Below are 17,875 nucleotides of genomic sequence, written 5' to 3' on the forward strand. Positions count from 1 at the left end.
TGGGCACTTGGGTGGCTTCCACCTTTTGGCAATTGTGAATAATGCTACTATAAACATGAGTGTACAAATAACTCTTTAAGTTCCTGCTTTCAATTCTTTGGGGTATATACCCGGAAGTGGACTTGCTGGATCATATGATAATTTTATTCTAAATTGTTTGAGAAGCCGCTCTACTGTTTTCCATATCAGCTGCACCATTTTACATTCTCAGCGGTGCATAAGTGTTCCCCTACTCTACATCCTTGCCAACACTTGTTATTTTCTGTTGCTGTTTGTTTGGTTTTGATAGTAGCCATCCTAATGGGTATGAGGTGGTATCTCACTGTGGTTTTGATTTGAATTTCCCTAATGACTAGTAATGTTGAGCATCTTTTTATATGCTTGTTGGACATTTATATATCTTCTTTGGAGAAATGTCTATTCCAGTTCTATGCCCATATTTGATCAAGTTATTTGGGGGTTCTTTTTTGTTGTTGTTGTTGAGTTATAGTTCTCTATATATTCTTCATATTAACCCTTTTTCAGATTTGTGTTTTGCAACTATTTTCTCCCATTCTCTAGATGGCCTTTCACCCTGTTTATTGTGTCCTTTGATTCACTGAAGTTTTAATTTTTGATATAGTTGAATTTATCTATTTTTACTTTTGCTGCCTATGCTTTTGGTATCATATCCAATAATGCATTGCCAAATCCAATGTCATAAAGCTTTCCTCCTGTGCTTTCCTCTAAAAGTTTTATAGTTTTAGACTATGTTTAAGCCTTTGATCCACTTTGAGTTAATTTTTATACATGGTGTAAGGTAAGAGTTCAACTTAATTCTTTTGCAGTCTTTCCCAGCATCATTTGTTGAAAATACTGCTCTTTCCCCATTGAATAATCTTGGCACCCTTGTCAAAAATCATTGGACCATACATGCAAAGTTTTATTTCTGTGCTCTCTATTCTATTCTATTGGCCTATGTGCCTGACCTTATGTCAGTATCACACTGTTTTGATTACTGTACCTTTGTATGCAGTAAGTTTTGAAATCAGGAAGTGTGAGACCTCCAGCTTTGCTTTTCTTTCTCAAGATTATTTTGGCTATTTGGGGCCCACTGAGATTCCATATGAATTTTAGGATGGATTTTTCTATTTCTGCCAAAACTGCTGTTGGGATTTTGAATCTGTAGATCCTGCTGTGTAGTAATGACATCTTAACAATATTAAGTCTTCCAACCCACGAATACAGGGTGTCTTTCCATTTATTTGTGTCTTTAATTTCTTTCAGCAGCACTTGGTAGTTTTCAGTGTACACATCTTTTACCACCTTGGTTAAATTTATCCCAAAATATGTTATTCATTTTGATGCTATTGTAAATGAAATTATTTTCTTAACTTCCTTTTCAGATTGTTCATTGTGAGCATATAGAAACACAACTGATGTTTGTGTGTTGATTTTGTGTCCTACGATTTTGCTAGTGAATGTTATTTATTAGTTCTAGGAGGGTTGTGGTTTTTCATGGACTCTTTAGGATTTTGTACATGTAAGATCATGTTGCCTGTGAACAGAGATAATTTTACTTCTTCCTTTCGAATTTGGATGCCTTTATTTCTTTGTCTTGCCTAATTGCTCTGGCTAGGACTTCCAGTACTTTGTTGAATAGAAGTGGCAAAAGCAGGTATCCTTATCTTATTCTTGAAATTAGAGGAAAAGCTTTCAGTCTTTCACCTTTGAGTATGATGCTACCTGTGGGCCTTTCATATTTGACCTTTATTATGTTGAGGTAATTTCCCTCTATTCCCTGTTTGTTGAGTGCTTTTATCATGAAAGAGTGTTGCATTTTGTCAAATGCTTTTTGTACATCAATCGAGATGATCATTTTTTTCCTTCTTTCTGTTAATGTGATGTATTACGTGGATTAATTTTCATATGTTGAACCATCAAGTCTGCATTCCAAGAATAAATCCCACTTGGTCATAGTGTATGATCCTTTTAATGTACTGTTGAATTCGGTTTCCTCCTATTTTGTTGAGGATTGTGGTATCAGTGTTCATAAGAGATATTGGTCTGTAGTTTTCTTGTAGTGTCTTTGTCTGGGTTTGGTATCAAGGTAATGCTGTCCTCTCACTTCACCTTTTGAGTCTCAGCTTCTTCATCTCTAAGATGGAGATAATAATAGAGACCCTGTTTAGGGCTGTCATGCAGATTAAATGATAAAAATGCACACAAAATGCTTCAGCAGGGCCCAGTTCACAGGAAGCCCTCAAAATATGTTAGAGGATGATAAGGATAATAATAAAAATAATAATAAATAAATAACAGTTCATCTCATAGTTGGACAGCTCAGTAGGCTGGGGCTTATAGAGTCAGTCTGTATTAGCAGCAGGGCGTCTGTCCAGTAGCAGCATTTAGCAATTTTCCAAGTAAAGGGAGCGAGTGATATTATAGGGCCAAACTAGGAAGCTGTCTCCTGGCCTAACATGTGGTAGAGGCTCACCCAAATTTGTGGAGTCATTTAAAACTTCCTGCTTGCTTTGATTTCTTAATAATGGCTTGACAGGTTTTGAGGAACTGAAAGCAGTGAAGCCTGGCAAGAGACAAACAAAATGTAACACACAGAATTTCTCTCATTCATGGGTTATCAAAGGTTCAAAGGACACAAAGATCAATGGCAATGGTGATGAAGATGATGTGGGTGACATTTTCCAAAGAACTAATGTGTTTTCATTTTTTAAAATACTTTATTTTTTGAACAGTTTTAGGTTTACAGGAAATTGAGCAGAGAATAGAGAGAGTTCCCATATATCCACCCCTCCAATACACACAGTTTCCCCTATTATTAACATCATGCATTAGTGTGGTACATTTGTTACAACTGATGAACCAATATTGATATGCTATTATTAACTAAGTCCATAGTTTACATTAGGGTTCACTCTTTGCGTTGTACGTTCTTTCCTTTTGACAAATGTATAGTGACAAGTATCCACCATTACAGTATCATAAAAAATATTTTCACTGCCCTGAAATCCTCTGTGCCCCTCCTCTTCATTCTGAGCCCCAGAGCCCCCGTGCCCCTGGCAAGCACTGATCTTTTACTCTCCTTATAGTTTTACTTTTTCCAGAATTTAATACAGTTGGAATCATATGGTATGTAACCTTTTCAGACTAGGTTCTTTCACTAAGCAATATGCATTGAAGATTCCTCCATGTCTTTTTTGTTATTTGATAACTCATTTATTTTTATCACTAGTATTTCATTGTATGGATGTACCACAATTTGTCTATCCATTTACCTTTTAAAGGACATCTTGGTTGCTTCCAGTTTTTGGCAGTTATGAAGAAAGATGCTGTAAGCATGTATCCAAAATCAATGAGTCTTCATGGATATAGAGAACAGACTGTGGTTGCCAAGGGGGAGGGGGTTGAGGGAGAGATGGAGTGGGGGGTTGAGGTTAGCAGATGTGAGCTGTTACATCCAGGATGGAGAAACAACAAGGTCCTACTGTAGAGCACAGGGAACTATATTCAATATCCTGTGATAAACCATAATGGAAAAGAATATTTTAAAAAGAATGTATATATATGTATAACTGAATCACTTTGCTGTACAGCAGAAATTAATACAACATTGTAAATCGACTACATTTCAATAAAATAAATAAATAAACAATATAAATGAGTCTTAAAAATCAACAATAAGAAACCAAACAACCCAACTTAAAAATGGGCAAAAGAGCTCAACAGACACCTCACCAAAGAAAATCTACAGATGTCAAATAAGCATATGAAAAGATGTTAAACATCATATATCATTAAGGAATTTCAAATAAACATGAAATATCTCTTCATTTATTTAGACTACTTTGATTTCTTTCATCAACATTTTGTAGTTTTCTTCATATACCTCTTCATATAGCTAAGTATTTTGTTAGATTTATTCCTAAGTACTTCATTTTTTTTTTGGTGCTAATGTAAATGGTGTTGTGTTTTTAATTTCATATTCCACTTGTTCATTGTTGGTATATAGGAAAGCAATTGACTTTTGTATATTAATCATGTATTCTGCAACCTGGGTACAATTGCTCATTAGTTCCAGGAGGGCTTTCTGTCGGTTCTTTGGGATTTTCTGCATAGACAATCATGCCATCTGCAAAATGGGCAAAAGATCTGAACAAACACCTCACCAAAGAAGATTTCTTTTTCCTTCCCAATCTATCTTTTATTCTCTTTTCTTGCCTTGTTGCATTAGCTAGGACATACAGTACAATGTTGAAAATGCATGGTGAAAGGGGACATCTTCACCTTATTCCTGATCTTAATTGGAAAGTTTCTAGTTTCTCACCATTAAATATGACGTTAGCTTTAGGGTTTTTATAGATGTACTTTATCAGGTTGAGGAAGTTCCCCTCCATCCCTAATTTGCCAAGAGTTGTTGTGGTGGTTTGGTGGTTTGTTAGTTTATCATGGATGGTGTTTAATTTTGTCAAATGCTCTTTTTGCATCTACTGTTATGATAATGCGATTTCTCTTTTCTACGCTGTTGATGTGATGGATTACATTAATTGATTTCCAAATGTTGAACCAGCCTTGCATACCTGGAATAAATCCCACTTGACTGTGGTGTAGAAGTCTTTTTATACATCACTGGATTCAATTTGCTAATATTTTGTTGAGGATTTTGCATCTATGTTCATGGGAGGTATTGGTCTGCAATTTTCCTGTTTTGCAATATCTTTATCTGGTTTTGCTATTAGAATAAGCTTGGCCTCACAGAATGAGCTGGGAAGTGTTCTCTCTTCTTCTATTTTCTGGAAGAGATTATTGAGAACTGGGATCATTCTTTCCTTAATGTTTGATAGAGTTGACCAGTGAACCCATCCAGGCCTGGTGCTTTCCATTTTGGAAGGTTATTCATTATTGATTCAAATTCTTTACTAGATATGAGTCTATTCAGAGTATTTATTTCTCCTTGTGTGAGTTTCAGTAGATTGTGTCTTTCAAGGAAATGGTCCACTTCATTAAGTTATAAAATCTGTGGGCATAGAATTATTCATAATATTCCTTTAGTATCCCTTCAGTGTCCATGAGATCAGTAGTGATGCCATCGCTTTCATTTCTGATTTGAGTAATTTGTATCTTCTCTCTTTTTTTCTTGGTTATCCTGCTAGAGGTTTGTCAATTTTATTGATCTTTACAAAAAAAAAAAAGACCAAACAGCTCTTTATTTTGCTGACTTTTCTCTCTTGTTTTCCTGCTTTTTATTTCATTCATTGCTTCTTTTCTTCTGCTTGTGGTAGGCTTATATTGCTCTTCTTTCTCTAGTTTCATAAGGTGGAAGCTTAGATCTTTTCAAATGTATGCCTTCAATGCCATAAACTTCCCTCCAAGCACTGCTTTCACTGCATCTTGCAAATTTTCATAGGTTGTATTTTCATTTTCATTTAGCTCAAGATAAATTTTTATTTCCCATGAGACTCCCTCCTTGACCCATCTGTTATTTAGAGGTGTGTTGTTTAATCTCCAAATATTTGGGTATTTTCCAGCTGTCTTTCTGGTATTGGTTTCTAGCCTAATTCCATTGTGTTCTGAAAACGTACTTTGCATAATTTCTATTCTTTTACATTTGTTGAGGTATATTTTGTGGCCTGGAATGTGGTCTGCTTGGTGAATGTTCCATGGGAGCTTGAGAAGGATGTGTGTTTTGTTGCTGTGGGATGAAGCTGTGTGGTTGCCAGTTAGATCCAGATGATGGTAGTGCTGTTCAGTTCAACTTCATTCTTCCTAATTTTCTGCCTGGTGGGTCTGCCTGTCACTGACAGAGGGCTGTTGAGGTCTCCAGCTACCATGATGGATTCATCTGCTTCTCCTTGCAGTTCTATCAGTTTTTGCCTTCCATACTTTGATGCTTTATTGTTGGGTACATACAATGAAGGACTGTTATGTCTGCTTGGAGAATCGACCCCTTTATCACTATGTATCGCCTCTCTTTATCCCTGATAACTTTCCTTCCTCTGAAGTTGGCTCTGCCTGAAATTAATAGAGCTACTCCTGCTTTCTTCTTGTGTTTCAGTATTTTAAGTGCCAAAGTGTTTGGTAGGAATTTGAAAAGTGGGTAAAGGCACAGTCATTTGAATCAGGCAAACCTGGGAACAAGCCAAGCAAGTCAAAGTGGCTGACTGTGGGCACACTTAATCGTTCTATGCCTCAGTTTCCTCATCTAAGAAATGAGTAACTATCGGACCTACTGTACAGCACAGGGAACTATATTCAATATCTTGCAGTAACCTGTGATAGAAAAGAATCTGAAAAAGAATAGATATTATATATATGTATAACTGAATCACTTTGCTGTACACCTGAAACTAACACAACATTGTAAATCAACTAGACTTCAATAAAAAATTAAATTTTTTTTGAAATGAGGAAGTATCCCTTTGAATTATTGTGAAGATGAAACGGGATAATGCAGTAAAGCACTTAGCAAATTTCCTGGCATTTGTGTAATTACACATAATGTGTCATTAATATATTCTACTAATATATGCAGTTATATTATTATCTATTCATATACTATAAGCTATTATTAATAAAAGCTATTGGTTATAATTATATGGTGGGACATTAGTATAGATTTCTAAGTCCAAGTACTCTCTATGAAAGTTGGATGAGGCACTCTGAGAAGACTGACTTAGAAAATATTTGCAAAGTCTCAGGCTGGAGTGGATGGCTCATAGGCAGTGTCCTGAGAAGACAGAGGACTTCGCACGTGCCCTGCAGCCCATAGTCCAGGGCGCCGGGGCCAGGGGGGGATGTGATATTTCCTCCTTGGTGCCGAGTTTTGCTCATTCTTCTTATTAAAGTGGTTACACAGGAGGTTTCTGACGCCACTGACAAATCACTGTCTGGGGTCTCTCTCTTTTGAGGGAAATGTGGTCACACCAGGGCTCCTATTGAAAAATAGATCATCTTTGGTAATTCTGAGTAGCTTTTAAGAAGCAACAGTAATAATTAATCACATGGGATAAACCTTCATTATACACCAAGGCTTTTAAAAGGTAGTTATAAAACTATGTTTTGTGGTGTGAGCTCAATTGTGTTTAAACTTTTTTTTTTTTTTTTCTTTTTGCGTATGCGGGCCTCTCACTGCTGTGGCCTCTCCCGTTGCGGAGCACAGGCTCCGGACGCGCAGGCTCCGGATGCGCAGGCTCAGCGGCCATGGCTCACGGGCCCAGCCGCTCCGCGGCATATGGGATCCTCCCAGACCGGGGCACGAACCCGTATCCCCTGCATCGGCAGGCGGACTCTCAACCACTGCGCCACCAGGGAGGCCCGTGTTTAAACTTTTTAAAAAGATTGTAAGCATAGAGAAAAGACTGGAATGATGTGAACCACCGTGTTCTCAGTGCCTGCCTCTGGGGGACGGGAGTCTAAGTGATTTTAATGTCTTCTTTGTGTTTTTCTCTAGTTCTCATTTTCTGCATTATTAGAAAAAACATGTTATTTTAAAAATGAATAGAACAAACAAATGAAAACAACAATTATTACAAAACCTCCCCTGAACTTTAACACTTGCAGTAAATGGACAGTTGTCACTTGCCAACTGACCTTTCTGGTTTGTGTTGGACCATTTCTGCTGTCTTGCCACTCGGGACAACCAAAAGGATACTTGCATGGGATCAGAGAACTATCACGTGGCCAATTCCTGGCCAATTCCCCCCGAGTTCCCTCTTGCCTCTGTGTTGCCTGACGCCCTACCCTAAAACTGGGCATCTATTCTGGGTCTGCTGTCAGGGTCTGGTGACCCTCCACTCACTAGCTGTGTGGCCTTAGGCAAGTCACTTAACCTCTCTGACCCTCAGCATCCTCCTCTTAAAATGAGGATTGCAGTGACCGTCCAGCCAGATGAAGTGGTTAGCACATTGGGGCCCCCAGTGTCAGTGGCACTAGTTATTCCTTGTTATTCCTGTTATTCCTGGCTCTGACTGTCCCCCTTCTGCATTTCAGTCTGCAGACGTCGACAACCATCACGCACTCATTGAATATAATGAGGCCGAAAGCAGCTTTGTTCTCCACGACTTCAATTCCTGCAACGGCACGTTCGTCAATGAGTGCCACATTCAGAACGTGGCTGTGAAGCTCCTACCCGGAGACATCCTGAGGTTTGGGTCCAGAGGGCTGACCTACGAACTGGTCATCGAAAACCCAGCCTCGGTGAGTCCAGGCCCCTGCGGGGGTGGGGTGGGGTGGGGTGCAGAGGTGCCGTGTTGTGTCACCTTCCGTGCAGCCTAGGGCTCGGGTACGGCCACAGGTGGAGTTCGTCTGGAGCGCGTCACTCTTCCTTTCGCGATTCTGCGAAGTTCAGCCCCATCGCGTGGGTGCCCGGGGAGAGCGAGTCCTCGCGCCCTCTTCTGGGCATTTCGTGGAATTACATGCAAGGGTTGCCTAGCGACCAGCCCCGAGGGAGAGCGTTTTCCTGAAAAGTGAAGCTTGGCGAGGGGAGGTGGAAAGCAAGTGTGTGCTTTTGAAGATGCAGAGATGGATGCTTCCTTTTTAGGCAGATCAGTGCTCTGCAACTTCCTAGCTTTGTGACCTCGGCCAGGCTTCTCTGTATGCCTGGGTCTGGGTCTTCTCAGCGGTGCAGGGCGTTGAGAGAGTATCTATGTATAAAAAGTCAAAGTCTCTGGCCAGAGTAGACGCTCAAGGCCTGCCAGCTGTTATCACACCGGATCAGAAATGTTCCCGGGATCAGGACCTAAGGTATGGCCCCAGGTTAAGCGGAACGTAAGCCAAAATTCGCCCAGCAAAGCTCAGTCACCAGAAGTATCTGGTTCAGTAGGGAGGCAGGATGGGGGCTGGTTAGCAACACAGTCCTGGGTCAGAACCCCAGCTCTGCCACTGGCCTACTCGGTGCACTCTTGCACAAACCATTGGACCCCTCGGAACCTCGGTTTCCTCATCTACAAAATGGGGCCAACGACAGCAATGACCTTGCAGGCTTATCTCGAGGGCTAAATGAGATGGTTCTAATTGTAAAACTCCCAGAATAATGCCCATTCGTGGTGAGCACACAATTAATACCTGTCGTGTGTGTCCCAGAGAGACGGCGTGTTAACCTCACTCCCCAGCACCAAGAACGCTGCATGGACTGAGACCTCCGAGGCTTAAAGTCCTTTCGGGGACGAGGCTGGGTATAAATAAATAAAGTTTAGAGAATCTAGGCAGAATCCTGGGTGTGGGTCCCCTAGGCAGCCCTAAATACCCACTCAGAGAAGATGAGCACCGTCCCTCAGGCTGCAGGGCTCGTGACACCGCATCCACCACGTTTGGCTTTGAAAACCTGGGACAGTTTTCTCCTGCTGCTTCTCAGCCCCCTTTTCCTCCTTGGACCAACATTAAAGTGTGCTCACTTGTGGGATGCACTGGGATCCACTGGCCGCCCTGAGGAGGGGCTCCTGACCCAGAAGGTGTTGACCTGATCAGGGGTTCTCAACATGGGTTCTAAGGATCCGCCTCGTCAGAAGCACGTGGGGAGCAGACCCACAGTGCAGATGTGGGCTTCACCCCAGGCCTGAGGACTCATACTTAGGATTCCCAGATGAAATACAGGACACCCAGTTAAATCTGAATTTCAGAGAAGCAACAAATAATTGTTATGTACAGGTGTGGCCCAAGTATTGCAAGGAACCACTTATGCTAAAATAATTATTTGGTGTTTATCTGAACTTCAGATTTAACGGACACCCTATAGTTTATTATATATTGATTTATTCATTTCTTTATTTATGCGAAATCTGGCAACCATACACATCCTCCCTGGGAGTAGGGCCTGGGAATATGCATTCTCACAAGCTCCCTGATGATTCTGATGCACCGCCAATAGGAGGGAAACCGAAATTTAGAATCATTTGTATGGAACACTTACAGAATTTTTTAGGGATCAAAGAAAAGGGGATTTCACACTCCCAAGCCTGAAAATCCAAGTTCATGAAGTTTGAATCAATGTGCCCCAACATGTCTGATTCCAAGGAATTTTCAGGAATGTTCAGTAAAATTACAGGTTCCCAGGCCCCCTCCCTGGGAAATTCTGACTCTGTGGCTTGCCTGTGGGGAGAAGAATAGGGGAGCAGCAAATAATATCTGCATTTTTTTCTTTTTTTTTTTCCTACAAAGATATTTATTGAAATATTATTGATAGGGGCATAAAATTTGAAACCTAAATTTCCATCCAAAGGAGGCATTGTTTAGGGCCTCCCTGGTGGCGCAGTGGTTGAGAGTCCGCCTGCCGATGTAGGGGATACGGGTTCGTGCCCCGGTCTGGGAGGATCCCATATGCCGCGGAGCGGCTGGGCCCGTGGGCCGTGGCCGCTGGGCCTGCGCATCCGGAGCCTGTGCTCCGCAACGGGGGAGGCCACAACAGTGAGAGGCCCGCATACCGCAAAAAAAAAAAAAAAAAAAAAACAAAACAAAACAAAGGAGGCATTGTTTAATAAATTATATTGTTTAATATATTCTAAGGAGTTTAATATATTATAAGGAGTTTGTTTATATATGGAATACTGTTCTGCCTTTTTAAAACACAGCTTTCTTGAGATATAATTGACATGCCATAAACGGCACATGTTTAAAGTCTGTAAGTGGATGGGCTTTGACATATGGGTACACCTGTGAAACCACAGCCACAATCAAGACAGTGAACAGCTCCTTCATCCTCCAAAGTTTCCTCCGGATCACAGCAAGTGTTTGTTTGCTTGCTTGCTCTTAACAGCTTCACTGAAGTACAATTTACATAACAGTAACTTCACCCATTTTAAGTGTCCAATTCAATCAATTTGAATATATTGATGGAGTTGTGCAGCCATCACCACAACCTGCTTTCAGAACACTTTCATCCATTTCTATCACCCCAAACCTTGGAGAAACCTTGGAGGTATTTCATTTTGGGGTTTGTTTTTAACTTTTAATTTTCAAAATTATGGTAAAATACACATAAAATTTACCATCTTAACCATGTTTAAGTGTACAGTTCACAGTGGCATTAAATCTATTCACACTGTTGTGCAGCCATCATCCCCATCCATCATCAGAACTTTGTTCATCTTCCCAAACTGAAACTCTAAGCCCATCAAATCAAACCCCCTGCTTCCTTCCTCCCCTCCCACCATGCTGTGTCTGTGAATTGGACTATTCTAGGTTCCTCATATAAATGGAATCTTACATTGTTTGTCCTTTTGCGATCATCTTATTTCACTTAGTATGATATCCTCATGGTTCATTCCAGTTGAATATTTCATTGTATGGATTCACCACATTTTGTTTATCTGCTCATCCATCCATGGCCACTTGGGTTGCTTCCACCTTTTGGCCATTTTGAGTAAGTTTGTTATGAACACGGGTGTACAACTATGGAATGGGGACTTTATTTTACAAGGTGCTTCTTATATAATTGTGGGAAACAGTGATGACGACCTCTAACCTTGAGCAGATAAGACGGAAGAAGATGTTTTGTAAGAAGAGAAACCAGGAGAGCAGCAGGAGGAATCACTGACGTGAACAGCACTGTGCTAAGCAATTCACCTGCTCTCCCTTATTTCACGCTCACAGCAACCTATGAGATGGGTTCTCCCATGATCCCCATTTTACAGACAAGGAATCCGAAACTCAGAGAGGTTAAGTAATTTCCCCAGGGCCACACAGCTTGTCAGTGCAAATTAAACACTATCCCCACTTGCGGAAAAAGGAGGGGAGAAAACCATTTAGTCTGATGCTAGCTGGAGCAGTAGCCTTGACTGGTTTTCACACCGAGGAAAGCATACTCTCACGGTCACTCGAATATACACGGAGTTTTTCAATTCTTATTCCTACACGCACTTGCACCTTGCTTCATTCCTTGGTTGACTGCAGGCAGCTGCACAAGTGTTCCCCTGGCCTGTGCCCAGGGCACTTTGCAGGACTCTCCACAGCCCCATCTTCTCAAAAGTGCTCTCTGCCGGGGCGTCCCCAGCTTGAGAAGCTTCCATCCATGATGCTCATATTCATGCAGGGGTCCTTTGCAGCGTCCGTGTGAGGGCAGCCTGTGGACTGACTGACACCTTCCTACAAATTCCACTTCCTGATGTCCCCAACCTGCTGGCTATTTAAAAGAAGAGAAAGGAAGAGGGGAAAAGGGAGAGGTATTGAAGAGCATCTGTCATCAAATATTTTGAAGCCCAGTTTTTCTAAAAAATTCGTGGCCGTCTTGCTTCCGGCCTATTCTTGTTTCCAATTGATTTTGGGGTCCCTGGTGAGGGCGCTGTGTTTCCTCCTTGGATGGAGTTTCCACGGAGGACTGCCCTGATATCATACAGATTAAGTATGATGAGAACTGTTCTTCTCCCGACAAAGAGTTCCCAAATGAAAGCATTTAGTTCAGGTTTTGTGGTGACCCTAACCAATAGAGGAGGGTGTGACAGCATTTTACTGGGGGAGGGGGGTGAGGTGCGGGGCGCTTAGGAATCCAGATGTGTTTGCAGATGTCACAGTGGTTAGAGCACGTGCCCTGAGGTCAGGCTGACTCCAGCGCCGTCCCAGCCCTGCTCTTGACCGGCTTTTATACTGGACGTGCACAAATCATCTACCTCTCAGGGCCTCGGTCCCCACTCCTGTAACAGTAGTTCCTACCACCTTGAGTGACTGTGGTATTAAGTGGGCAAAGTGCGTAAATTGCGTAGTCCAGCATCTGGCACCTAATAAGCACATGATAACCCTCAGCTTTAGAGTCAAGCAAACCAGCATGGAGCAGCCAAGATGCCTCCTTTGTAAGTGTCCTTTTGGACAGGGAAACCTCCCAAGACCTGCCCCCGCTAGCAGATAAATATATTTGCAGATAAATTACCCATAGAATAACATACAAGATGGAAAAATATAAAGAAAAACTCTTGTTTGACAAAGTGCATTGGCAGGCAGGTTGTGCCCAGGACCATCCTTTTTTTTTTTTTTTTTTTTTTTGCGGTCGCGTGCCTCTCACTGTTGTGGCCTCTCCCGTTGCAGAACACAGGCTCCGTACGTGCAGGCTCAGAGGCCAAGGCTCACACGCCCAGCCGCTCTGCGGCATGTGGGATCTTCCCGGACCGGGTCACAAACCCGTGTCCCCTGCATCGGCAGGTGGACTCTCAACCACTGCGCCACCACGGAAGCCCCCAGGACCATACTTTGTAAATTATAGCTCTCTCATCAAAGTATTACCTAGGGCTGCCATATTGCACAACTCCAGGGTCACCATTCACAACGTAGTCCATGTGGATGGCGCCCACTGAAGCTGTGCAGGACATAACCCGCAGGGCCATCTGCAATGCCCTGAAGCAACCGTTGATTAATCCCATAGAGTCTTGGCACCAGGCGTGGGAAATTGAAGTCCCAGAGTCAGGTGTGCTGCCGTGTTGTGGGTTTTGTTGGTTGTTGCCTTTACTCGTGCTTTCTGAGCTCTGGGAAAGGAGGTGTGGAAACAAGCTGTGCTAGTCACAGTGGCGCCGTTCTTACAAGGCAGCTGAGTAAGGAAACCCACGTCACCCGTATGTATCAATCATGTCTTTCTCTGTTCTGAAATACGGCAAAACGGATGGAAATGGCCAGAATGAAAAAGGAAGCCAGGCGCCACAAATGACGTGCCGAGTTGTTCCATGAGGGGGTTGACAGCTCCTTGGCGGCAGCCCCCATCCCCATGACTGCCTGTGTCTGGCCTTCCCTGTTGCCTGCTCTGCCCTGTTCCCAGTCCAGCCAGACTCTCCCACGTGGCTCCTGGATACTGTCCTCTGTCCCTGCAATGTCATGACGTCCTGTCTTGCGAGAAGAGCGCCCTCTGTCGGCCAATATTCCTTGCTGCTTTAATGGGGAAGCTCTGCAGAACACAATCGAGAAAGCAAGGCCTTTGGAGTTAGATGGACCCAAGTTGAAATGCCAGCTGCAACTGACTTTACCTTTCTGAGCTTCAATTTCCAATTTCTGCCAAGGAGCTACTCATTAATCCCAGGTCCCCTTTCCCCCTTCAGTTGTTTTTATAGAGGTCCCTGGGACCACCCCTATCATGGCATAAACTGAGGCTCAGAGAGTTTCAGCGACTTCCCCAAGGTTAGGCATCAGTCATATAGATCCAGAGACAGGATTAAAAGCCAGCTCTCCTGAGTCCCTTGGAGGCTTTTCCTAATAGCACGAAGCATCGTGGGGCCGTGAGAGCCCAGGCAGGTCCTTCACTGCCCAGCGGTTAAGGAAGGTCTTGCAATTCCCAGTCCAACCTGCAATTTCACACTCTGACAGGGGATGATTCATTATGTGGGTAAAAACGAAAGCCACTGATAATAGAAGAAAATGCATTTTCAGTTATCTGGCTTCCTTGCTTGTTTGGCTCCACTAACTTTTTTTTTGGCTACACCAATGCAGGATCTTAGTTCCTCAACCGGGGATCAAACCTGCACCCCCTGCATTGGAAGCGTGGAATCTTAACCACTGGACGGCCAGGGAAGTCCCTGGCTCCACTAACTTTTTTTCTTTAATTATTTTATTTATTTTATTTATTTATTTTTGGCTGTGTTGGGTCTTCATTGATGCGCGCGGTCTTTCTCTAGTTGCGGCGAGCGGGGGCTACCCTTCATTGCAGTGCGCGGGTTTCTCATTGCGGTGGCCTCTCTTGTTGCGGAGCATGGGCTCTAGGTGCATGCGCTTCAGTAGTTGTGGCATGCGGGCTCAGTTGTTGTGGCTCGCGGGCTCTAGAGCACAGGCTCAGTAGTTGTGGCCCATGGGCTTAGTTGCTCCGCGGCATGTGGGATCTTCCTGGACCAGGGCTCGAATCCCTGTCCCCTGCATTGGCAGGCGGATTCTTAACCACTGCGCCCCCAGGGAAGTCCATCCACTAACTCTTTACCAGGGATATTGCTGCCGTTCCTGGACAAATTCAGTTGCCCCCTTTCTTCTTCTTTTTTGACGATGGTGATCATACCTGATGGCTAATGTTTTATGCTCATTTATTATGGATCAGGAAGTGTTCCCAGCATTTCACGTGCACTATCTCACCCACTTCTCACAGACTAAGAAATGGCTGTTAGTATCCCTATGTCTTACAGACAAGGCACAGAAATGACACACTCGTCAGGGTCCCAGAGAAGGAGCAGAGCCGGGAGCCGGACCAGAGTCTGTGTGACGCCGGATCCCAAGGTCTTAACCCGAGGTCGGCACGTTATGGCCCAAGGCCAATGCGGGCCATCGCCTGCTTTTGTAAAGTTTCCTGGGAACACAGCCATCCCATTCATTTCAGTATTGCCTGTGTTGTCGGCTACAACGGCAGAGTAAGCTGGGCAGATCATATGGCCCACAGGGCTGGAAATGCTTACTGTCTGGCTCTACAGAAAACGTTTACCAGCCTCTGCTTGTAACATTATGCAGTACTGCCTCTTTCATTTGACTTGGTTTCTAAAAGAAGAACTTAAAATAGAGGGGGGAGCTGGGGAGAAAGAACTCACTCAGATTGAGCCTTACTGTGTGCCAGGAAATGTGCTGGTTAATTGCTTAAGTTTACTGAGGAATAAGAAAAAACAGACAAGCTGGAAAACTAAATTTTGAACAGTCTTTTCAATACCTCTTTAAAAGAGAGCTGGAAATATGTGGTTCTAAATATACATACACATATATATGCATTTGCAAATATAGTAATAATATAATTACATTGACATGGATCTGATAAATGTACTAGACATTAACATATTATATATACAACAGATGCATATTACAAATTTTGCCTGTTTCTTCAACTGGAAAGTTTTCTTTTAAAACTGTGGACTGTTGGGAATTCCCTGGTGGTCCAGTGGTTAGGACTCAGTGCTCTCAGTGCTCTCACTGCTGAGGGCCTGGGTTCAATTTCTGGTCAGGTAACTAAGATCCCACAAGTGCACGGCGAGGCCAAAAAGCTAAATAAATAAAACTATGGAATGTCTTCCCTGAGTCACTTTTGAAGCAGAAATTTGGGATTTGTAGTCTGAAGCCTGCTGTAGCTAGAGAACTATTTATCTATCAAAGTTTCTCTAAGCAGCGTTTTACTACTTGTCTTATGATTGATTCCTTGGTCTTAAATCATTCTTCTCTGGAGATGCTGCTTTACTTTTATAAGTTGAAAGGTAAATTTGGTGCATGATGACAGTCTGGTGGGTTTTATTTGAGCATGTCATAACCTTTAAAACAACTTTCACTCTGAGTACATAGTGATGCTTATGCTAAAGTCTCAGTAAGCATACTGTCCAGGAAATTTGATTGTTTGCAAGTATCAGAAAACCAACTAAAACTAGCCTAGGCAAAAAAAAAAAAAAAAAAAAAAAAAAAGCTCATGGAACTGAAAAGGCCAAAAGCTGCAGCTTAGGCCCAGCTGGATCCAGGCGCCCAAATCATGGTCAGGAATCTGACTCTTTCTTCCCTGTTAGCTTCCCAATCTCAGACAGACTCTTCCCTCACCTGTAGGAAAGTGGCCACCAGCAGCCCCAGCACCCTACAAAGTAGCAGTTCCAGGGATAGAGCCAGCATCTTCATTGACAGTGGCTTGGATCACGTGGCTTCCCCTGAACCAATCACTGAGGCCATGGGCCAGGAATGCTCTGATTGGCCAGGCCTGGTTTATGGTCTCACCCCTGGGGTGGAAGGGTCAGAGTTCTATGGACTCAGGATTGTCAGGGAAAGGGTGTCTTCCCTGAAAAAAAATTAAGGTGCCCATCCAGAAGATGGAAGAAATGGATGCAGGGGAGGCAAAAACAAAGAAGATGTCCATGACATTAGGAAGCATTCCTATTGCCTAAGTGGAGCCTTCCTAACAGGATTTGCCACTAAGGATCTGGGGGGAGGAAAATGACGAATAATCCACTTTTCCATTGGAAAAGTCCCAGGCCAGTCTCCAAGGAAGCAGAGTTGCTCATTTCTCTCCTGTGGTGAACTGGTGTGATGAGAAGCTCAGAGTCAGGGCCTTAGTTGTCCATCCCCAAGAAGGGTGATGTTTCCACATTCCTGGGACCTCTGAATAGGGCCCGTTGTTGAGGAGGATGTGGCTTTACTGTACCGGGGGTTGAGAAGCCGGCAACTGAGTGAATGACCAGAGAGTATGGTGCCCTTCAGAACAAAGCCTCTTTCTGGTCAAGCTTTGTCATCTCCTACCTGACCTTGTAGGATTTCCTCTACCCTGTGCTCTTACAGGTCCCGTGGGGACTTACTTATGTGATGAGAACTCCTGAGGCTGGGTGTTTTATATCAAAGGCGATTTCCCGAGACCAGTGAAGTGGAGGGCACGGGGCAGCAGACAGCCTCAGGCTCGGCCTCTGCAGCAGAAACTCACACAAAAGGACCCCTGAGGCTGTGTTGTCACCAGATGTCTACAGGCGATGCAAATGACATCGGGGGAGGTGGAGACGGGAGCGCGGGCTGAACCCTTAGCATCCTGCTGAGACAGAACCCAGACTCGGTCAGGAACCAGGCCGCGTCCTGCTTCCTCTGGCAGACCACACCCTTTGTTACCAAATCAGAACCACGTTGCTCCTTCTCTGAACTTAGTTGATGATCATTCATTCATTCATTCATTCCGTCTCTCTATCTGGCAAGACCCAATTGAAGCAGGCCAAGTCTAGGGGTAGCAAAAGCTATTTGCAAAAATCCGGCTGTTTTCTCATTAGATTCTATTTCCCATTTTATGGACTGACCAGGAAGCTGATTAGAACTTGAAAGGAAAGGAAAAACCGTAAGATTGAAGATTTACAAGAAAATGGGAAAATTAGATGGGCCAGATCTCCTTTAACACAGCTGGGAAAAACCCAAACGAATGGCTTTTCTGAACAGCTCAAAGGGACTTAATTCTTTTAAGTTCCAAAACCTAAAAATAATGTATAACTTGGCG

General features: G+C 43.2%; 1 protein-coding gene across 1 annotated transcript in view; it reads left to right on the forward strand.

Annotated features, from left to right (window-relative positions):
- The window catches only part of LOC309808818 (forkhead-associated domain-containing protein 1-like), a gene marked incomplete at its 5' end in the record, with an annotated part of 203,726 nt that overhangs the window by 11,871 nt on the left and 173,980 nt on the right, over positions 1–17,875 (forward strand). The window contains one exon of the mRNA XM_082629391.1: positions 7,987–8,193. Coding sequence (XP_082485517.1) covers positions 7,987–8,193 — 207 coding nt within the window. The remainder of the gene's footprint in view (positions 1–7,986; positions 8,194–17,875) is intronic.

Source organism: Mesoplodon mirus, assembly GCF_964341445.2.
Source record: "Mesoplodon mirus genome assembly, chromosome: 7".
NCBI lineage: Eukaryota > Metazoa > Chordata > Mammalia > Artiodactyla > Ziphiidae > Mesoplodon > Mesoplodon mirus.